Source organism: Hypanus sabinus, chromosome 9 (assembly GCF_030144855.1).
Source record: "Hypanus sabinus isolate sHypSab1 chromosome 9, sHypSab1.hap1, whole genome shotgun sequence".
NCBI lineage: Eukaryota > Metazoa > Chordata > Chondrichthyes > Myliobatiformes > Dasyatidae > Hypanus > Hypanus sabinus.
In genome coordinates this window covers 3911647-3928236 of record NC_082714.1, presented here as the reverse complement: position 1 = coordinate 3928236, position 16590 = coordinate 3911647, and the positions used below count along the sequence as shown (strand labels likewise).

Here is a 16590-nt window from a genome sequence, read left to right as displayed (position 1 = left end):
GAGCCACACAGTGACAGTCTGCTCACTGACTCCTCACTGACAGCGATCAAAACGCAGGCAGTCGGTGAGAGTCACACAGTGACAGTCTGCTCACTGACTCCTCACTGACAGCGATCAAAACGCAGGCAGTCGGTGAGAACCACACAGTGACAGGCTGCTCACTGACAGCGATCAAAACGCAGGCAGTCGGTGAGAACCACACAGTGACAGGCTGCTCACTGACTCCCGAGACAGCGATCAAAACGCAGGCAGTCGGTGAGAGCCACACAGTGACAGGCTGCTCACTGACAGCGATCAAAACTCAGGCAGTCGGTGAGAGTCACACAGTGACTAGCTGCTCACTGACAGCGATCAAAACGCAGGCAGTCGGTGACAGTCACACAGTGACAGGCTGCTCACTGACAGCGATCAAAACGCAGGCAGTCGGTGAGAGCCACACAGTGACAGGCTGCTCACAGACTCCTCAGACAGCGATCAAAACGCAGGCAGTCGGTGAGAGTCACATAGTGACAGGCTGCTCACAGACTCCTCAGACAGCGATCAAAACTCAGGCAGTCGGTGAGAGTCACATAGTGACAGGCTGCTCACAGACTCCTCAGACAGCGATCAAAACTCAGGCAGTCGGTGAGAGTCACATAGTGACAGGCTGCTCACAGACTCCTCAGACAGCGATCAAAACGCAGGCAGTCGGTGAGAGTCACACAGTGACAGGCTGCTCACAGACTCCTCAGACAGCGATCAAAACGCAGGCAGTCGGTGAGAGTCACACAGTGACAGGCTGCTCACTGACTCCAAGTTTCTTCACATATAGACCGTATGGGTACGTGCTTGCTTGCTGTAATCTTCTCGGAGACAGCAAAGCGGTGGATCAGTCAAACAATCTCTAAACTGGCTCTAACAATCCCAGAAACACACTTAAGGTGAAAAACATACATAAAAGTACAAGAGGCATTCTCATGAGCTATCTGGAAATTGTTGAACAAGATGCACAACAAGGTGCTATCTTCCAATGAATTCATGAAGATCCCCCAATCTCATATATTTGTAACCTTGTCAGAATTGCTCCCTCTCGTTCAAATTGCTTTTCCTCATTCTTCCTACCAACAGTGTGGTTAAGAAGCCATATGGCACGCTTGTGTTTATTATTTGAGGCACTGGAGTTCAAACATCAGGAAGTTATGTTGCAGCTTTATAAAACTCCAGTTAGGCCACATTTGGAGTACTGCACAAAGTTCGGTCACCTCATTACAGGAGGGATGTTGAGGCTGTCGAGAGGATGCAGAAGAGGTTTACCAGGATGTTGCCTGGATTAGAGGACATGTACGAGGGAAAAGTTAAATAGTTTAGGACTTTATTTCCTGGAACGTAGGAGAATGAGGGGAGATTTGATAGAGGGTTACAGATAGGGTAAACGCAAGCAGGCTTTTTCCCACTGCAGCTGTGTCAGACTGGAACCAGAGGCCATGGGTCGATGGCAAAAGCTGAAATACTTAAGCTGAACTTCTGCACTGGTGAGAGTATGGAACAAGCTGCCAGCGGAAGTGGTGAATGCGAGTTCGATTTCAGTATTTGAGAGAAGTCTGGATAGGCACACAGATGGGAGGGGTATGGAATGCTATGGTCCAAGTGCAGATTGCTGGGACTAGGTAGAATAGATTGGCATTGACTAAATAGGCCAAAGGGCTCACGTCCGTGCTGTCATGTTCTATGACTCTATGGTAACTGGATTAAGTTAGTCAAGGGTCGCCTCACCATTGTGCTGGAACAACAACTTGGCACATACAGTATAAAAACAGAACATTCTCAAAATGTGCATGTCAGACATTACCTGTGAAAAGAGAAACAGAGACAATGTTTCCAATCTTTCATCAGAAGCCATGAATTCACACAAGGCCATTGAGCTGAAACTTTCGTTGCTCTCTCCTCTTGTTTCAATGACGTTGTCCAACATACGGAATATTTACAACATTTCCTGTTCAATTCAGAATTCAATAACTATATGGCTTACCTTTCTTCCAGCTCCTCTAGGCGACTCTTGATGGAGTGTGCATTATTCTCTTTGGTGATTTTCTGCAGCAGGTAGAAGGTCTGCTGGAACATGCGTAGCAGGTATTCCTCAAACTCCATGGGAACACAGTTCTTCGACATGAGTTCATTAATACAAGACATTGCCAACACACCCAGTCTGCCTCGCTCTGGCACGGAATTGTTGTTGTGGCCATTGCCATTCACAGCAACTAACTTCTTGGCACGAGTGTCACAGCCGAAACGGGCAAAATGAAAGATGGTGGTCAACAGAGTTGGGGTGATACTGGTGGAGAGTGGGATCCAGCTGAAAAGATGAGTCAGACAGTCTAAAGCCAGAGAACAAACATGTTCACTCTCTGGATCCAAAATTGGAATTGGCTGATTTAATAGTTTGGCAGCAAGTGGAGCTTGCAATAGGCTGCTGAGCAGATCACCTAACAGAAAAGAAAACCATTAGCTTGAGCTTATTGATAGGTTCAGTGAAATGAACAAGTGCTGTAGACGTTAGTATCAGTTGTAAAGACTTTATACACAATCTCTTGCTAAGAACTCCATGAGCATTCCTGTTCCCACAACTGGATCATAGATTTTGCAAGAATGCCTATGTATTTCTTCATAGAGCAGAACATATCCAATCTATACTCCTTGGAACTGAACAATATAGCCAACTGATCTTTGTCATGTATATCAATCACATTTGCTTATGTCACCAGCACCAATACTTTCCCTCAAGATGCAGATAGGCTCGAGCAGAAATGCCTCAAATTCAAAATGGCAGCATGTGGCAATGATTGGTCTGAGAACCACAATCCAATTTTGTCAGAATCCCAAATGTATTCTGAGTTTGGATGTATTTGGACTTTAGATAGTCAGAGTGGAGAATGCCTGAATTAATGTTAACACTACAGATGACACAGGCTTCCCCTGAGAAAAAATGGTTTATCTGATTCCTTAGAGGATAAAGAATTCTGGAACTGAAATTCTGAAGTGACATAATAATCTTTGAGTATTCAATCTCTGCCAGTCCCGAGTCTGGTGAGATTCATTTGATTACATTTGTGACTTATTTTAAGGAATAACAGAGTTATTAGTGCTAATAATTCAACCACCGGCACCCTCACTACTTAAACTATTAGAAAAGCAATGGACACAAGGAATTCTGCAGATGCTGGAAATCCAGAGCGACACATACAAAACACTGGAGGAACTCAGCAGGTCTAGGGAGGGGAGCAGACAGTCGACGTTTCAGGCCGAGACACTTCAGCAGCCCAAATGACTACAGTAAAACACCAATAACCTGCCATACTCAGGGCCTTGGTAGTGGTGAACTGGCAGATTTATAAAGACAACTGGATATTATTCAAATATGAAGACCTTAACACACCTTTAACCAGGTTTTTATATTATAATATCAGAGTACTGGAATAAATTCCCCATAGAATTTGGCAAGTCCCAGGGCAAGTAAATCCCAGGGAGCACGGAGAAGATGACCCTTTGAGCCAGATGCGAAGGTTCAGACATTGGGTTATTTCTGAATGTCACTGTCACAGGATCAAGTCCAGATCAATTCTCAGGATGGTGAGAGGACAGAGTTAGAAGTCCAGACCTGCACTCCTGTGTTTAGAGGAATGAGGACAATGTCAATCAAACTTACAAACTCTTTACTGACCTTAGCAGGATTGATGTAGAGACAATGCATCTAAAATGGGGAGTCATATGCTCAAATTAAAGAGCCAACTACTCAAGATGGATGTGAAACTCTGGAATTCCTGGCCCACGAGGGTCAATCATGACCAGGACTGATTACTTTTCTAGGGAATTGAGAGATCAGTGATGGAAAGGCCATTGAGAAAAGAAAATTCAATAATGATCTCATTAAATGTGGAGCAAGCCTGGGCCAAATGGCCTAGAATAGCCTGTATTTCTTTTCTGTTTAAATGTCTCAACCAGTTTATATCTAAATAGCTTAGCGAGACAAAGACTCCGCCTATTTCCATAAGGTTGACTGAACACAGAAACTTCGTAAAGCTACATAAAACAGCTCTGAAACTACACGAATTTGATCAGCACATTTTATGGACCTTGTGAAAAATGGAGGGCTCAAGTAATATGTCAGTAATGAACAGAAGCAGTGGGGATTCTCCTACATCCAAATCCCATCATTGTTTAATTAGACAACGACCAGTAAAAGGTCCATTCAATTTAAGATCCAGTTACACAAATAACTGAATGTATACTTGGGCAGGAACTAGAAAATTAACTTCTATCTATTTATATCACAAAAGAACAATTGTGAGCAAGAACACAACAGTGGGAGGGTATTTTACAGCAGGATGCCAGCAACTGGAGGGACAGCACATACTGAGAGTTGAGTATCATAATTCAGAAAGTTACTTTTGCCAAGCAATGAGGCTGATCAACATCTCCACCCACTATCCCAGCCCTCCACACCCCCAACCACCAATACTTTATCATTTCCTGTCCCAGTCACCTTATATAGACACTCCTGTGCCTAGTGTCAGATTATAAGCATACAATCAATCTATCTATACAAGCTAGCTTATGTATTTACATTTATTGTGCTTTTTAAATTGTGTTCTTTACCTTACTGTGTGTTTTTTTTGTGCTGAATTGAATCTGGAGTAACAATTACTTCATTCTCCTTTACAACTGTGTACTGGAACTAACATTGGCCAATCTTGAATCTTATTAACAACAATATTACAGAAAGGAATTCATAACCCAGACCTATTTGATGCCACAAAAAACGAAGGTATGGATGGAAAAGGGTCTGACATGGTCAATCCGGAGCTGATCACACACTGTGCCTGTAGCTGCACACAAGGGCAGAGGGCAAGAGCAGCGATCCATTGTGGTTGTGGTCAGAGACAGTCAGGGCAATAAATGGACTGTAGTTGGTGGAGTTACAGTCAACGTGAGAAAGTACATTTGGATCTGAATGTCTGAGGAACCGTACAACACCACAGCTCTCAGCTGAGTGAGGGACTGTGAGTTGATAGTTGTTGAAGTGCTTAAGTAATCTGTACAGTGGAAGAAGCGCTGATAGTATCTGTAGACTGTAAAACACTCAGATATTTAGTTAAAGCTCCCAAAATATAAACTGAATGCTGGAAATATTTGGCAGATCAGGCAGCACCTGTGAAGGAGTAAACAACATTAATTTTTCAGTTCATTGATCTTACGTCAGATTTGGGGAAAAATGAGAAAACGAGTGTTTTACATTGCAAAGAAAAGCAAAGGGTGGACAGAACGAAGGAAGGGTCTGTGATAAGATGGCGTTGGATCTTCTGACAGACAGCGATAGAGACTCATTCATTATCACTGATCGATCTGAAGGAGGGACTGACGTAAGGAGATAAAGGAGAACAAAATCAAAGTGATGCTGGAAACATGAGATGTAGAACACAGCAGATGCTGGAAATCTGGAACAAAACTGTAGGTCTGATGGCATCTGGGGAGACAGTAAAATTGAGTTAACATTGCAGGTGACTGACTTTGCATCACAATTGACAAACAGGAAAGGCTGATTATCTGAACATTTTGAAATCAGTCCAGATGACCCCTTCAGGAAACAAAAATTTCCCCGTACAAAATTTGTAAATCAACACACACACAAAAAAAAATCAGAGATGGAGAATAAATTTCACACAAAGTTTGTGAAAAGTAAATTTAACTTTTTTGATGCCTACACAGATGATACATTTTTCATTACTGATAACTATATTCCAGATAGACAACAATCCTGAGCCCATAATGCCTGCACAGAACTGAATACTACACTGAGTCTAGATGGAAGATGAGGCGCTTTGCCTTGAGGTCCATTAGGACAAGTTTTGTTTTTAAATGATTTAAGGTGAATGAAATGCAAGACATGACACAAGTGATTGGGTACCACAGCAGTTTGGAGTTTAGGAGACTGGGGCGGGGGATCTCATTGAAACCTGTCAAATATTGAAAGGCCAAGGTACCGTGCATCTGGAGAGGATGTTTCCTATAGTGGTGGAGTCTAGGACCAGAGGGCACAGCCTCAGAGTAGAAAAAGATCCATTTATAACAAAGATGAGGAATTTTTTAAATATATGGGTCTAAAAACAGCTGACCACAAGATAGTGCCACCTTAGTTCTTTTTGCTTCCATCTCTCTGCTTGGCAGACCTTTATCACTGTTTGTTTCAGTTTTTCCTTTGTTCTACCAACGCTTAATTTAACAATTGTGAAGCTCAAGTTTTAACCATATAACCATATAACAATTACAGCACGGAAACAGGCATCTTGGCCCTTCTAGTCCGTGCCGAACACACTCTCACCTAGTCCCACTGACCCGCACTCAGCCCATAACCCTCCATTCCTTTCCTGTCCATATACCTATCCAATTTTTTTTTTAAATGACAAATTTGAACCTGCCTCTACCACTTCTACTGGAAGTTCATTCCACACAGCTACCACTCTCTGAGTAAAGAAATTCCCCCTCATGTTACCCTTAAACTTTTGCCCCCTAAGTCTCAACTTACATCCTCTTGTTTGAATCTCCCCTACTCTCAATGAAAAAAGCCTATCCACGTCAACTCTATCTATTCCCCTCATAATTTTAAATACCTCTATCAAGTCCCCCCTCAACCTTCTACGTTCCAAAGAATACAGACCTAACTTGTTCAACCTTTCCCTGTAACTTAGGTGCTGAAACCCAAGTTTTGGAGCTTTGTGACTCCTTCCTGACTTCTGAAAGATCCTTGGATTAAAACACCAGAATCCAACAGCAAGCTGGTGTAACTACTGCTAAAGGTAGTCATCAAAGCATTATAAACTCCAGGAACTTATGAAACAGTTGAAGAGACCTTACTGCCGCATGGCTTGGTATGGACTGGGCAATTGAGGCAATATGCATTAGCTTCCTGCCAGTGTTGGGGTCAGTGATGTGACCTCAGCATCGACATCCAGACAAGGATCTGGTCCTTAGGCAGCATGAGAAAGAGAAAGCAGAGTTGGTCATTGCGGGGTTCATACAGTGGCAGACTGCTCAGATCCTATGATCTCTTTCGTCATCCCCCAGTGAATGTGACAGAAGCTGTGGTACCCCCCCCCCCCCCGTTGTTTAAATGCATTGCTCTCCCGAGCAAGAGATCTCCCCACTGTAACAAGCTCACAACTAACTGCTGACCATGCATGTCTGAAGACAAGGCCCAGAGCAGTGCTGATCCAGGCAGAAGGGCAGAGTCCTGGGAGGTGCTGGGGAATTTACGCGGTAAATGCTGACAGGATGGTTTCTCTCCTGGGGATATCTACAATTAGGGGACGTGGTTTCAGAATTATGTCTTACACATTTCAAAATAAAGTGATTTTGTTTTTCTTCTCACAAGGGTCATGAATCTCTTAATTCCCTACCCTGAGATGCAGAGGCTAACATCAAATATGTTCAAAATGGAAAATGACAGACACAAGGTAGTTAAAGAGTAAGGAGGAAGGGCAAAACAGTGTGTGTTAAAGGCAAAATCAGTAATGATTTAACTGAATGGTGCAGCAGGGTCAAATGGCCAAAGGGCTGGTTGCTGTTTCTTATGTTCCTTCTGAACAGTGTCAGAGACCAATAAGTGTAAGGAAAATTAATGACAGGGAGCTGGAAACTAAGTGTTATCCTTGTTTTTGAGAGCATGTACACTAATGCTAGTTTCACCAGTGTAGAGCAGCAAATACATTACATTAACTACAAGGAGAGCAGGTAAACCACTGCTTCACCCAAAAGGTTGCATAGATCCTCAGATGCTGGCAAGTAATAGGATGAAGAGCATGTGAAAAGGGGAGTGATCACTAACAGAGAGGAGAGAGTGAACCAGGGTGCCACAGACAGAATGACCCATTTGAATGCCAAAACAGGCTAATTCTTTCATCTCCACTGACTTCTGCTTCCCTTCTCATGGGACTTCGCCACATAACCTCAGGTGATGTGAAAGTCACTTCCATTGAGTGACCCTTTTAGGTGAGGTGCTGATTCATCCACATTTCATCCCATTGTATTTGGTGTTCACTTTGTTGTGAAAATTATGACCGAGAAGGTGCTCAGGAAGCTTAATGGTTTGAGGGTGGATAAATCTGCTGGACCTGATGGAATATACCCTCGGGTTCTGAAGGAAGTAGCTGGAGAGATTGTGGAGGCACTAACAATGGTCCTTCAAGAATTAATGGATTCTGGCATTGTACCAGATGACTGGTAAATTGCAAATGTTACTTCACTATTTAAAAAGGGTGGGAGGAAGCAGAAAGGAAACTATAGACCTGTTAGCCTGACATCAGTGGTTGAGAAGTTGTTGGAATCAATTGTTAGGGATGAGCTTACAGAGTACCTGGAGGCACATGACAAGATAGGCCAAAGCCACCATGGTTTCCTGAAAGGAAATCCTGCCTGACTAACAGACTTGTGGCTAAATTAACCGATGATACAAAGATAGGTGGAGGAGTGGGTAGTGTTGAGGAAACAGAGAGCCTGCAGAGACTCAGATAGTTTAGGGGAATGGGCAAAGAAGCAGCAAATGAAATTACAATGTTGGAAAGTGTATGGTCATGCACTTTGATGGAAGAAATACTTTTATTTAGATGGGGAGAGAATTCAAAATACAGAGACGCAAAGGAGTCTTTGTTCAGGATACCCTAAAGGTTAACTTCCAGATTAAGTCAGTGGTGAAGAAGGCGAATGCAATGTTGGCATTCATTTCCAGAGTTATAGAACATAAGAGCCGGGATGTGATCTTGTGTATCTATAAGGCACTTGTGAGACCACACTTGCAGTATTGTGTGCAGTCTTGGGGTCCTTATTTTAGAAAGGATATACTGATATTGGAGAGGGTTCAGAGAAGATTCATGAAATGATTCCAGGAATGAAAGGGTTACCATATGAGGAACATCTGGCAGCTCTTGGGCTGTATTCCTTGGAGTTCAGGAGAATGAGGTGGGGATCTCATTGAAACATACCAAATGTTAAAAGGCCTGAACAGATTAGATATGGCAAAGTTATTTCGCATGGTAGGGGAATCTAGGACAAGAGGGCATGACTTCAGAATTGAAGGACATCCATTTAGAACAGAGATGCGGAGAAATTACGTTAGTCAGAGGGTGGTAAATCTGTGGAATTTGTTGCCACAAGCAGCTGTGGAGGCCAAATTATTGGGTGTATTTAAGGCAAAGATGGATAGGTTCTTGATTAGCCAGGTCATCAAAGAATATGGGGTGAAGGCAGGGAAGTGGGGATAACTGGAAGAACTGGATCAGCCCATGGTTAAATTGTGGAGTTGACTAGATGGGTCGAACAGCCTACTTCTCACTCTATATCTTATGGTTTTCTGGTCTTATGTTGTCTTCTCTGCACTAAAGGGAGAAGCTGCACACTAGGTGAGTGGTTGCAGAGATATTTCATGCAACCCCCACCTCAAACTCAGGCCTTCCTACTAACTGGCATCAAGTCTCCCCCTCCGGTCAATCTCCCTGCCAGTGCTGCATCTAAGGCTAATGCAAGTCTGTGTAACAGTAGCTTATCTTTCCAAGCACTTTGCAAAAGCTCCAGATTCAATACCAATTTCAGATATGTAGCTTTCTGTGTCAAAATAGTCTGGTTCTCATTCACGATGATCACATTATTTCAAGACAGCACGGAATAGGCCCTTTTGGCTCACTCAGCTGCACCTCCCACCAACTTACTGATTCACTCCTAACCTAATCATATGACAACTCACAATGAGAAATTAGCCTACTAACTTGATTTGGACTGTGGGAAGAAAGCAAAGCAGCCAGAGAAAACTCACATGCAACAAAGGACAAACGTAAACATTTTTCTTAGAGGATATAGAAACACAGAAAACCCTACAGCACAATACAGGCCCTTTGACCCACAATATTGCGCCGAACATGTCCCTACCTTAGAAATTACTAGGCTTACCTACAGCCCTCTATTTTTCTAAGCTCCATGAACCTATCCAAAAGTGTCTCACAAGATCCTATCGTATCTGCCTCCACCACCGTTGTCGGCAGCCCATTCCACACACTCACCACTCTCTGCGTTAAAAACTTACCCCTGACATCTCCTCTGTACCTACTCCCCAGCACCTTAAACCTGTGCCCTCTTGTGGCAACCATTTCAGCCCTGGGAAAAAGCCTCTGACCATCCACACGATCAATGCCTCACACCATCTTATACACCTCTATCAGGTCACCTCTCATCCTCCGTTGCTCCAAGGATGCCAGAACTGAACTCCGAACTCCGACACCTCAAGCTACGCTACAGTGGTGCCCCAATTTTAATCTCTTCACTGGCGATGCCTGCCTTGCTACATATTTGCAGCATTCGTGTTTATTTCAGATTTCTAGCTGTTACTGTGTTTTTTTTCTCAGATCCAGCAAGGATGCGTTTGTTTGCTACTGTTTTCACTCCTCTCCCTCTGTTTACACCTCCTCCACCCAATCTGAATCTACACCGGGGTGGACAGGAAGGCTCTATTATCGGTGGTCAAAACCGCCCAACACAAGCCTGGCACCTGCCTACCCACCATCAGGGACATACAAACAGAAACGTGTTGGAAAAGTGCCAGTAATGTCACGAAGGATCCCACTCACCCTGCTCATGGACTGTATATCCCACTCCGATGGGGGAGGAGACTACTTAGCATTCATGCCAGGACCACCAGACTCAAAAGCAGTTACTCTCCCTAAGCAGCAAGGTTTTTACACTTCTGTACAGGAAATGACATCAAACTATCGTGAATCTTGAATGTTTATTCTCTCCAGCTCTCCTTCTCTGCAACTTAAAACACTTGTTTATTCAGTTTTATTGGTTCTGATGAAAGAGAGTTAACATTAAATGTTAACTATCTCCGCCGATACTGCTTGACCTGCTGAATATTTCCAGCAATTTCTGCTAATATTTCATTTCTCAGTGCTTTTGAATTTTGTTAAAACTGCAGTCTTGCCCAGTTAAACTCCAGTAAGGGAGAAAAGAGTTAGAAAGACTGAGCAACACACACAAAATGCTGGAGGGAGTCAGCAGGCCAGGCAGCATCTATGGAAGAGTACAGTCAACATTTTGGCCCGATATGATTTCCAGCATCTGTAGGTTTTCTAGTTTGTTATTAGAAAGACTGAGTTTTTTTTAAAAAAAGGAAACAAGTCTTGCGCAAAACACTATTACTATGATGACAGAGTTTCAAGTTCCCCTGAGCAGTGCTTTGTTCTCCTTCAATATACCTAGGCCTAAAGTGTTAATCCTTCAGAAACAACTACAGAACACAGCCTTAGCAGCAAGATGAGCATGACGCCCCACTGAGCAGACAAACATTACAACCAATTGCAGAACCTACCACTGTTTCCTGAAGTTGGGGAGGGAGGCGGAGTTGCAGCTGTAACACTGTTTTTATCCCAAATGGTCTCTAAGATACCTGAAAAGAAAAAACATAATTGAGAAATTCTAACACTTGTGTGTAGAGTTTATTCATAAACATTAACTAGTGCCACAAAATTACCTTCATATTGAATTTCAGATGAAGACCTACAAGCAGCAAAAGCACAGAACAGTAACAAGGTGAGCAACCATCACTTTTGATTTGGTTGTTCAACCTTCAAATTGGTGCTGACTGGGATAGGAGACCGTGGTCAGTGCTTTCTTTCACAAGATCCCTGGCAAAGAATTTAATTTTAATAGCAACATTGTCATTAACTCCAACACTCCAGTCCTACTGGATTTAGGCTACTTCCCAATAAATAGCAGGTCCAATTCTGTAACTCAGATTGTGTGACATATTCTCACATCCATGTTGTATGGTTCAAATACCAGAGATCACTACTGATGGGACAGCCAGACAACAACATTAACTGACAGACACTTGCCACAACACGCAATGGAAATTTTAGGAAGGTGCTGAATATTGGTAGCTTGGGTTGAGAGAGTTGATGCTGCTGTTCACCGAGCTTGGCCATTAGCTTGCAGGCGTTTCATCACCAGTCAAGGTGACATCCTCATTGTGCAGTTGTTGGTGTTTCTCTCTTGGAGTGCTTGCATTTATATATACTCCTGTTTGCTTGATCAGTCCTGATTGACTAACCCTTCAGTTGATCTTTGAATTGCATTGGCTCCCATTTCCTTTGCTCCAAGAAGTTTGTTTATTTCAATATGCTTGTTTACAAAATTAACAGAAGAGAATAATGCTTCTAAATATTTTCATGCCTGCTTTGTGCTTGCCTGTGCCAGAACCTCCATAGTGTCACAGTTAAAGTGGTCCTTCTTGGCCTTCGTACCGAGATCAGTGACAATGGATCATGTCTCCGAATCGCCATTGTGTTCCCATAAATTAATTGGGAGTTTACGTCCTGTCTAGCCAAAAAAGCTTTGTTGCAGTCCCCACAGATGATCCTGTACAGCACATTGCTTTCTGAGCAATTGTGATGCCGTGAGGTTCAAGCAGTCAAATTGCCATTTTGGATATAATCTTGACGTAGGGCAAGGTTGTGTGTTTCAATGCATGTTGAGCAAGGTTTTTGCAATTTTCTCTCCTCAGTAAGCATCTCCTGATGAAATACAGTGGGTAAACATTATTCAGGAGCACTTTTGCTTTATTCAGCTGCAGAGTGATGACAACAGAGTGAAGGAAGAGAGGGTGGCACAGCAAGTGTGAATATGAGTGCAAGTGTGTGAGTGAGAGGGCATGCAAGAGAGCTGCAGAGAGCATGTAAGAGTGAGAAAGTATGGAGACTAGTTCTACCTTTTGTAGGAACAAACTTACGTATACACATCAGACTGTTGAATTTAGAGCCATTTGTATTTAGGGGTGTCCACAAGTTGGGCATTTGTAACCCAGAATGGCCTGTACTAGTACGGTTAGTAGAAAGTCACCATGAAACAGTAATCAAATCCTTTTTACTTTACCAAGTCTTGTGATGAATGTTGATTTAGCATTTCACAAAAGGGCTATTAACATACTGGGGGCAAATGCATTTCACATTGCGCACCTCTTTGTTGAGGTTGCTAAATGGATCATACAAATGGACACAGCCAAAGTAGCTGCAACAAGAGGGAACTTTCCACCACATCTCGATTCTGCCACTGCCTCCACAAAGATCTATTTAACTTCGAAACACTTAGAAGACCGCTGCAAAATAGGAAGTTTATTGACCATGAGAGGAAAACCACACGTGACCACCATGAAAGAAAATGTGTTTACAGTTAGAGCGATACAAGACAGATAGAGGCCCTTTGGCCCACTGAGTCCAATGTAAGACCAATACAACTAATTTGCAAAAGGGTGATTTGAAATACAGAGTAAGCACATTACATATGCAGAAACAATCCACACTACATTGAATCTACATCAATCATCATGGCTACTAATGCCTCTTACTGTTCCTGCCTTCAGCTCCTTCTCTAGCAACTCATTTTTGATATCAACTCCTCTTTGTGTGAACAGTTTACCTTTCCAATCACCCTTAAACCTCCTCCCTCTCACCTTAAATCTATGCCCTCTAGTTTTAGACATGCTTCCCAACTTGGCTATTGATCTTGTCCATGCCCCTCATTATTTCAATATACCCCTTATCATGACACCTCTCAGCCTCCTATGTCTGAAGGAAAACATTGCAAGTTCAAGTTTATTGTCACCTGACTGTACATATGTACAACACAATGAAACATTTAGCAGGACCATGGTGTACCCATATAACATTATCACACACAGCAAATAAACTAAAATATTACCATAAATAAGTTAATAAATGTAATTCAAAGTGCATGTGATGCATAGCACAGGTAAACAGTAAACAGCTCGCTGTCCGAGTGACAAAATCTCAGTAGTGATGGATATTCATTAGTCTCACAGCCCGAGGAAAGAAGCTGTTACCCAGTCTGACAGTCCTCATCCAGATGCTCCTGTCCCTCCTTCCGGACGGTAGTGGGTCAGAGACTGTGGGATGGGTGGGGGGGGGGGGGGGGGATCCTCAACAATGCTTCAGGCACTTTGTTTACAATACTCTTGGTAAATGTCATGGATAGTGGGGGAGGTAGACCCCACTGATCCTCCTGGCAGTTTTTACTGTCCTCAGTAGAGTCTTGCAACTTCCTTATCACATAATGATGCAGCCAAACTGGATACTCTTAACCGTGCTCCTGTAGAAAGTTGTTAGAATGGGGACAAGAGTCTTGCATGCCTCAGACACCGCCTATCCAATCTTTCCTTGTATCTGTAGCTCTCCAATTCAGGTAACATCCCCATGGGTCTTACCTGTACGCTCTCCAGCTTAATCACATCTTCCGTGTAGTGTAGCAACCACAAATGTATCTAGTTGCATTAGAATTTAAGTTAAACTCCATCTGTCATTCCCATGCCCAGACGATCAGTATCCTGTTGTAACCTTAGACAACCTTCTCCACTGCCCCTAATATCAAGTCTTGCATAGCACAAAGACAAGAAAATCCAAGGAACACGCACAAAGTGATGGAATAACTCAGCGGGTCAGGCAGCATCTGATGAAGGGTCTCTGCCCAAAACATTGAATGTTTAGTTTTTCCATAGATGCTGCTTGGCCTGCTGAGTTCTGCCAGCATTTTGTGTGTGTTACCAGGTCTTGTGTCTTCTACAGACTTACTAATCATGCCACTTACATTCTCACCCAGATCATTAACTTATATGAGAACAGGGGAACCAGCAGCAATCCCTGTGGCACACCACTGGGAATATTGCTCCAATTTGAGGAACAACCCTCCTCAATCACCCTCTGCCTCCTACCACCACACCAATTTTGCATCCAATTAGCAGATTCACCCTGGAAACCATGTGTTTTAACCTTAATGACCAGCCTACAACATGGGACCTTATCAAAGACTTTGCTAAGGTTTGTGAAGACAACATCTACCACCTTTCCCTCATTAATCCCTTTGATTAGCTGTGCAGAAAACTCATTCCAGGGATAAAATTTTCAACACAAAACCATGCTGACTATCCATAATTAGTCATTGCTTTTCAAAATGCAAATCAATCCTGTCCTTCAGAATCTAGTAACTTTCCCACCACAGAGAGAAAGCTCAGTAGCCTGCAGTTCCCTGCCCTTCATAAATAAAGGCACAATCATTCCAGCCTTCTAGTACCTAATGACGATACAAAATAATTTCTGCTAGGTGCCAGCAACCTCTTCCCTTGCTTCCATAATATTTAAGATGAATAAACAGTGGGGATTCATCCACCTTTACGTGTTTCAGGACCTACCACATCCCCTCCTCTGTAACGCTGATATGCTCCGGATTATCTCTCTTCCATCCCCTGGACGCACTAGCTTCCCTGTCTTTCTTGATGGTAAATGTAGAGAAGTATTCATTTGAGTCTTGAACCAGAGAGGATAATTTCACTCAACTTCACTCACCCCATCACTGAACTGTTCCCGCAACCTATGGCCTCACTTTCAAGGACTCCTCTAATGTCCTCAATACTTATTGCTTATTTATTCCTTGTCTTAGTATTATTATTTTTTATCCTTTGTATGTATTGTGAATACCTACAAAAATAAGAATCTGAAGTTTGTATATGGTGACATACACATCCTTTGATAATATATTTACTTTGAACTTTAAGATTTTGCCCATCTTCCACACACAGAGACACATGCACAACCACAATGATCCTTAAAGAGACTTACTTTCTCCCTAATTACTCATTATAATTATAGAATCTTAAAGGAAAATTGTTTATTTTATCTGCCAGGGATATCTAGTGGCTGGTCCCTTTTTGTCCTCTTAATTTCCTTAAGTATACTCCTATATCCCTTATCAATAGACTCAAAGGGACTTCCAAACACACGTGTCATTTGAAACATTGACCAATGTGGTATTTCTGAAGTCTGCTCGGATTCGTGATGAGAAACAGGAGCAGCAGAAGACCAAGCAGCCCCAAGTCTGCTCTGTCTAGTGATATGAGCGCAGCTGGTCTCAACCATTCACTCTCCTCCACTTGATTCATCCAAGTCATTAAGACAGATGATAAACTGCACTAGTCCCTGTGGTACCCATGAGTTATTGGTTCCAAAACCAGAGGTGACCTATTTACCCCAGTTCTCTTGCCTGTAGTTCGCTATACACCTCTCTATGCCAATATTGGATGCCTAACTCTCGTCTCCCCAAACAGATCCTTTGCTCTCCGTTGAAGGAAAGTCAGCGAGTGCTGATAGACAAAGGAAACACATCAATGATATTAGAATCAGCCTAACTAAATTCAACATTATATCTAAAAAAATAGGAAGTCACTATACTTAATAGATGCACTGGAGGAGATCTGTTCAAGAGGGAGCTGCACGATGAGATCGACCTCCACTATGCTGCAGAGAACAAGCAGTAGCTGCAAAAGAATGAACAAGACGACGACCCATCCTCTAACCACAGCCATCACTCACATTTGTACAAACTGCATCAGAAAATAGTAATCCTGGATTGCCTCCAGAGCCACCTGAGGACCCATCAATAAGAGAACATCATAGTCAACTCAAGTGACTGCACAACTACTACAGTGCCAATATATTACCCCCAATG

At 42.8% G+C, this 16590-nt stretch overlaps 1 protein-coding gene across 1 annotated transcript in view; it reads right to left on the bottom strand.

Moving 5' to 3' along the window:
• Positions 1-16590, bottom strand: part of xpo6 (exportin 6) — a 166215-nt gene that overhangs the window by 74535 nt on the left and 75090 nt on the right. Inside the window, exons 6-7 of the mRNA XM_059978874.1 lie at positions 11387-11464; positions 2009-2462 (exon numbers count right to left, since the gene is read on the bottom strand). Of these exons, the coding sequence (XP_059834857.1) occupies positions 2009-2462; positions 11387-11464 (532 nt within the window). The remainder of the gene's footprint in view (positions 1-2008; positions 2463-11386; positions 11465-16590) is intronic.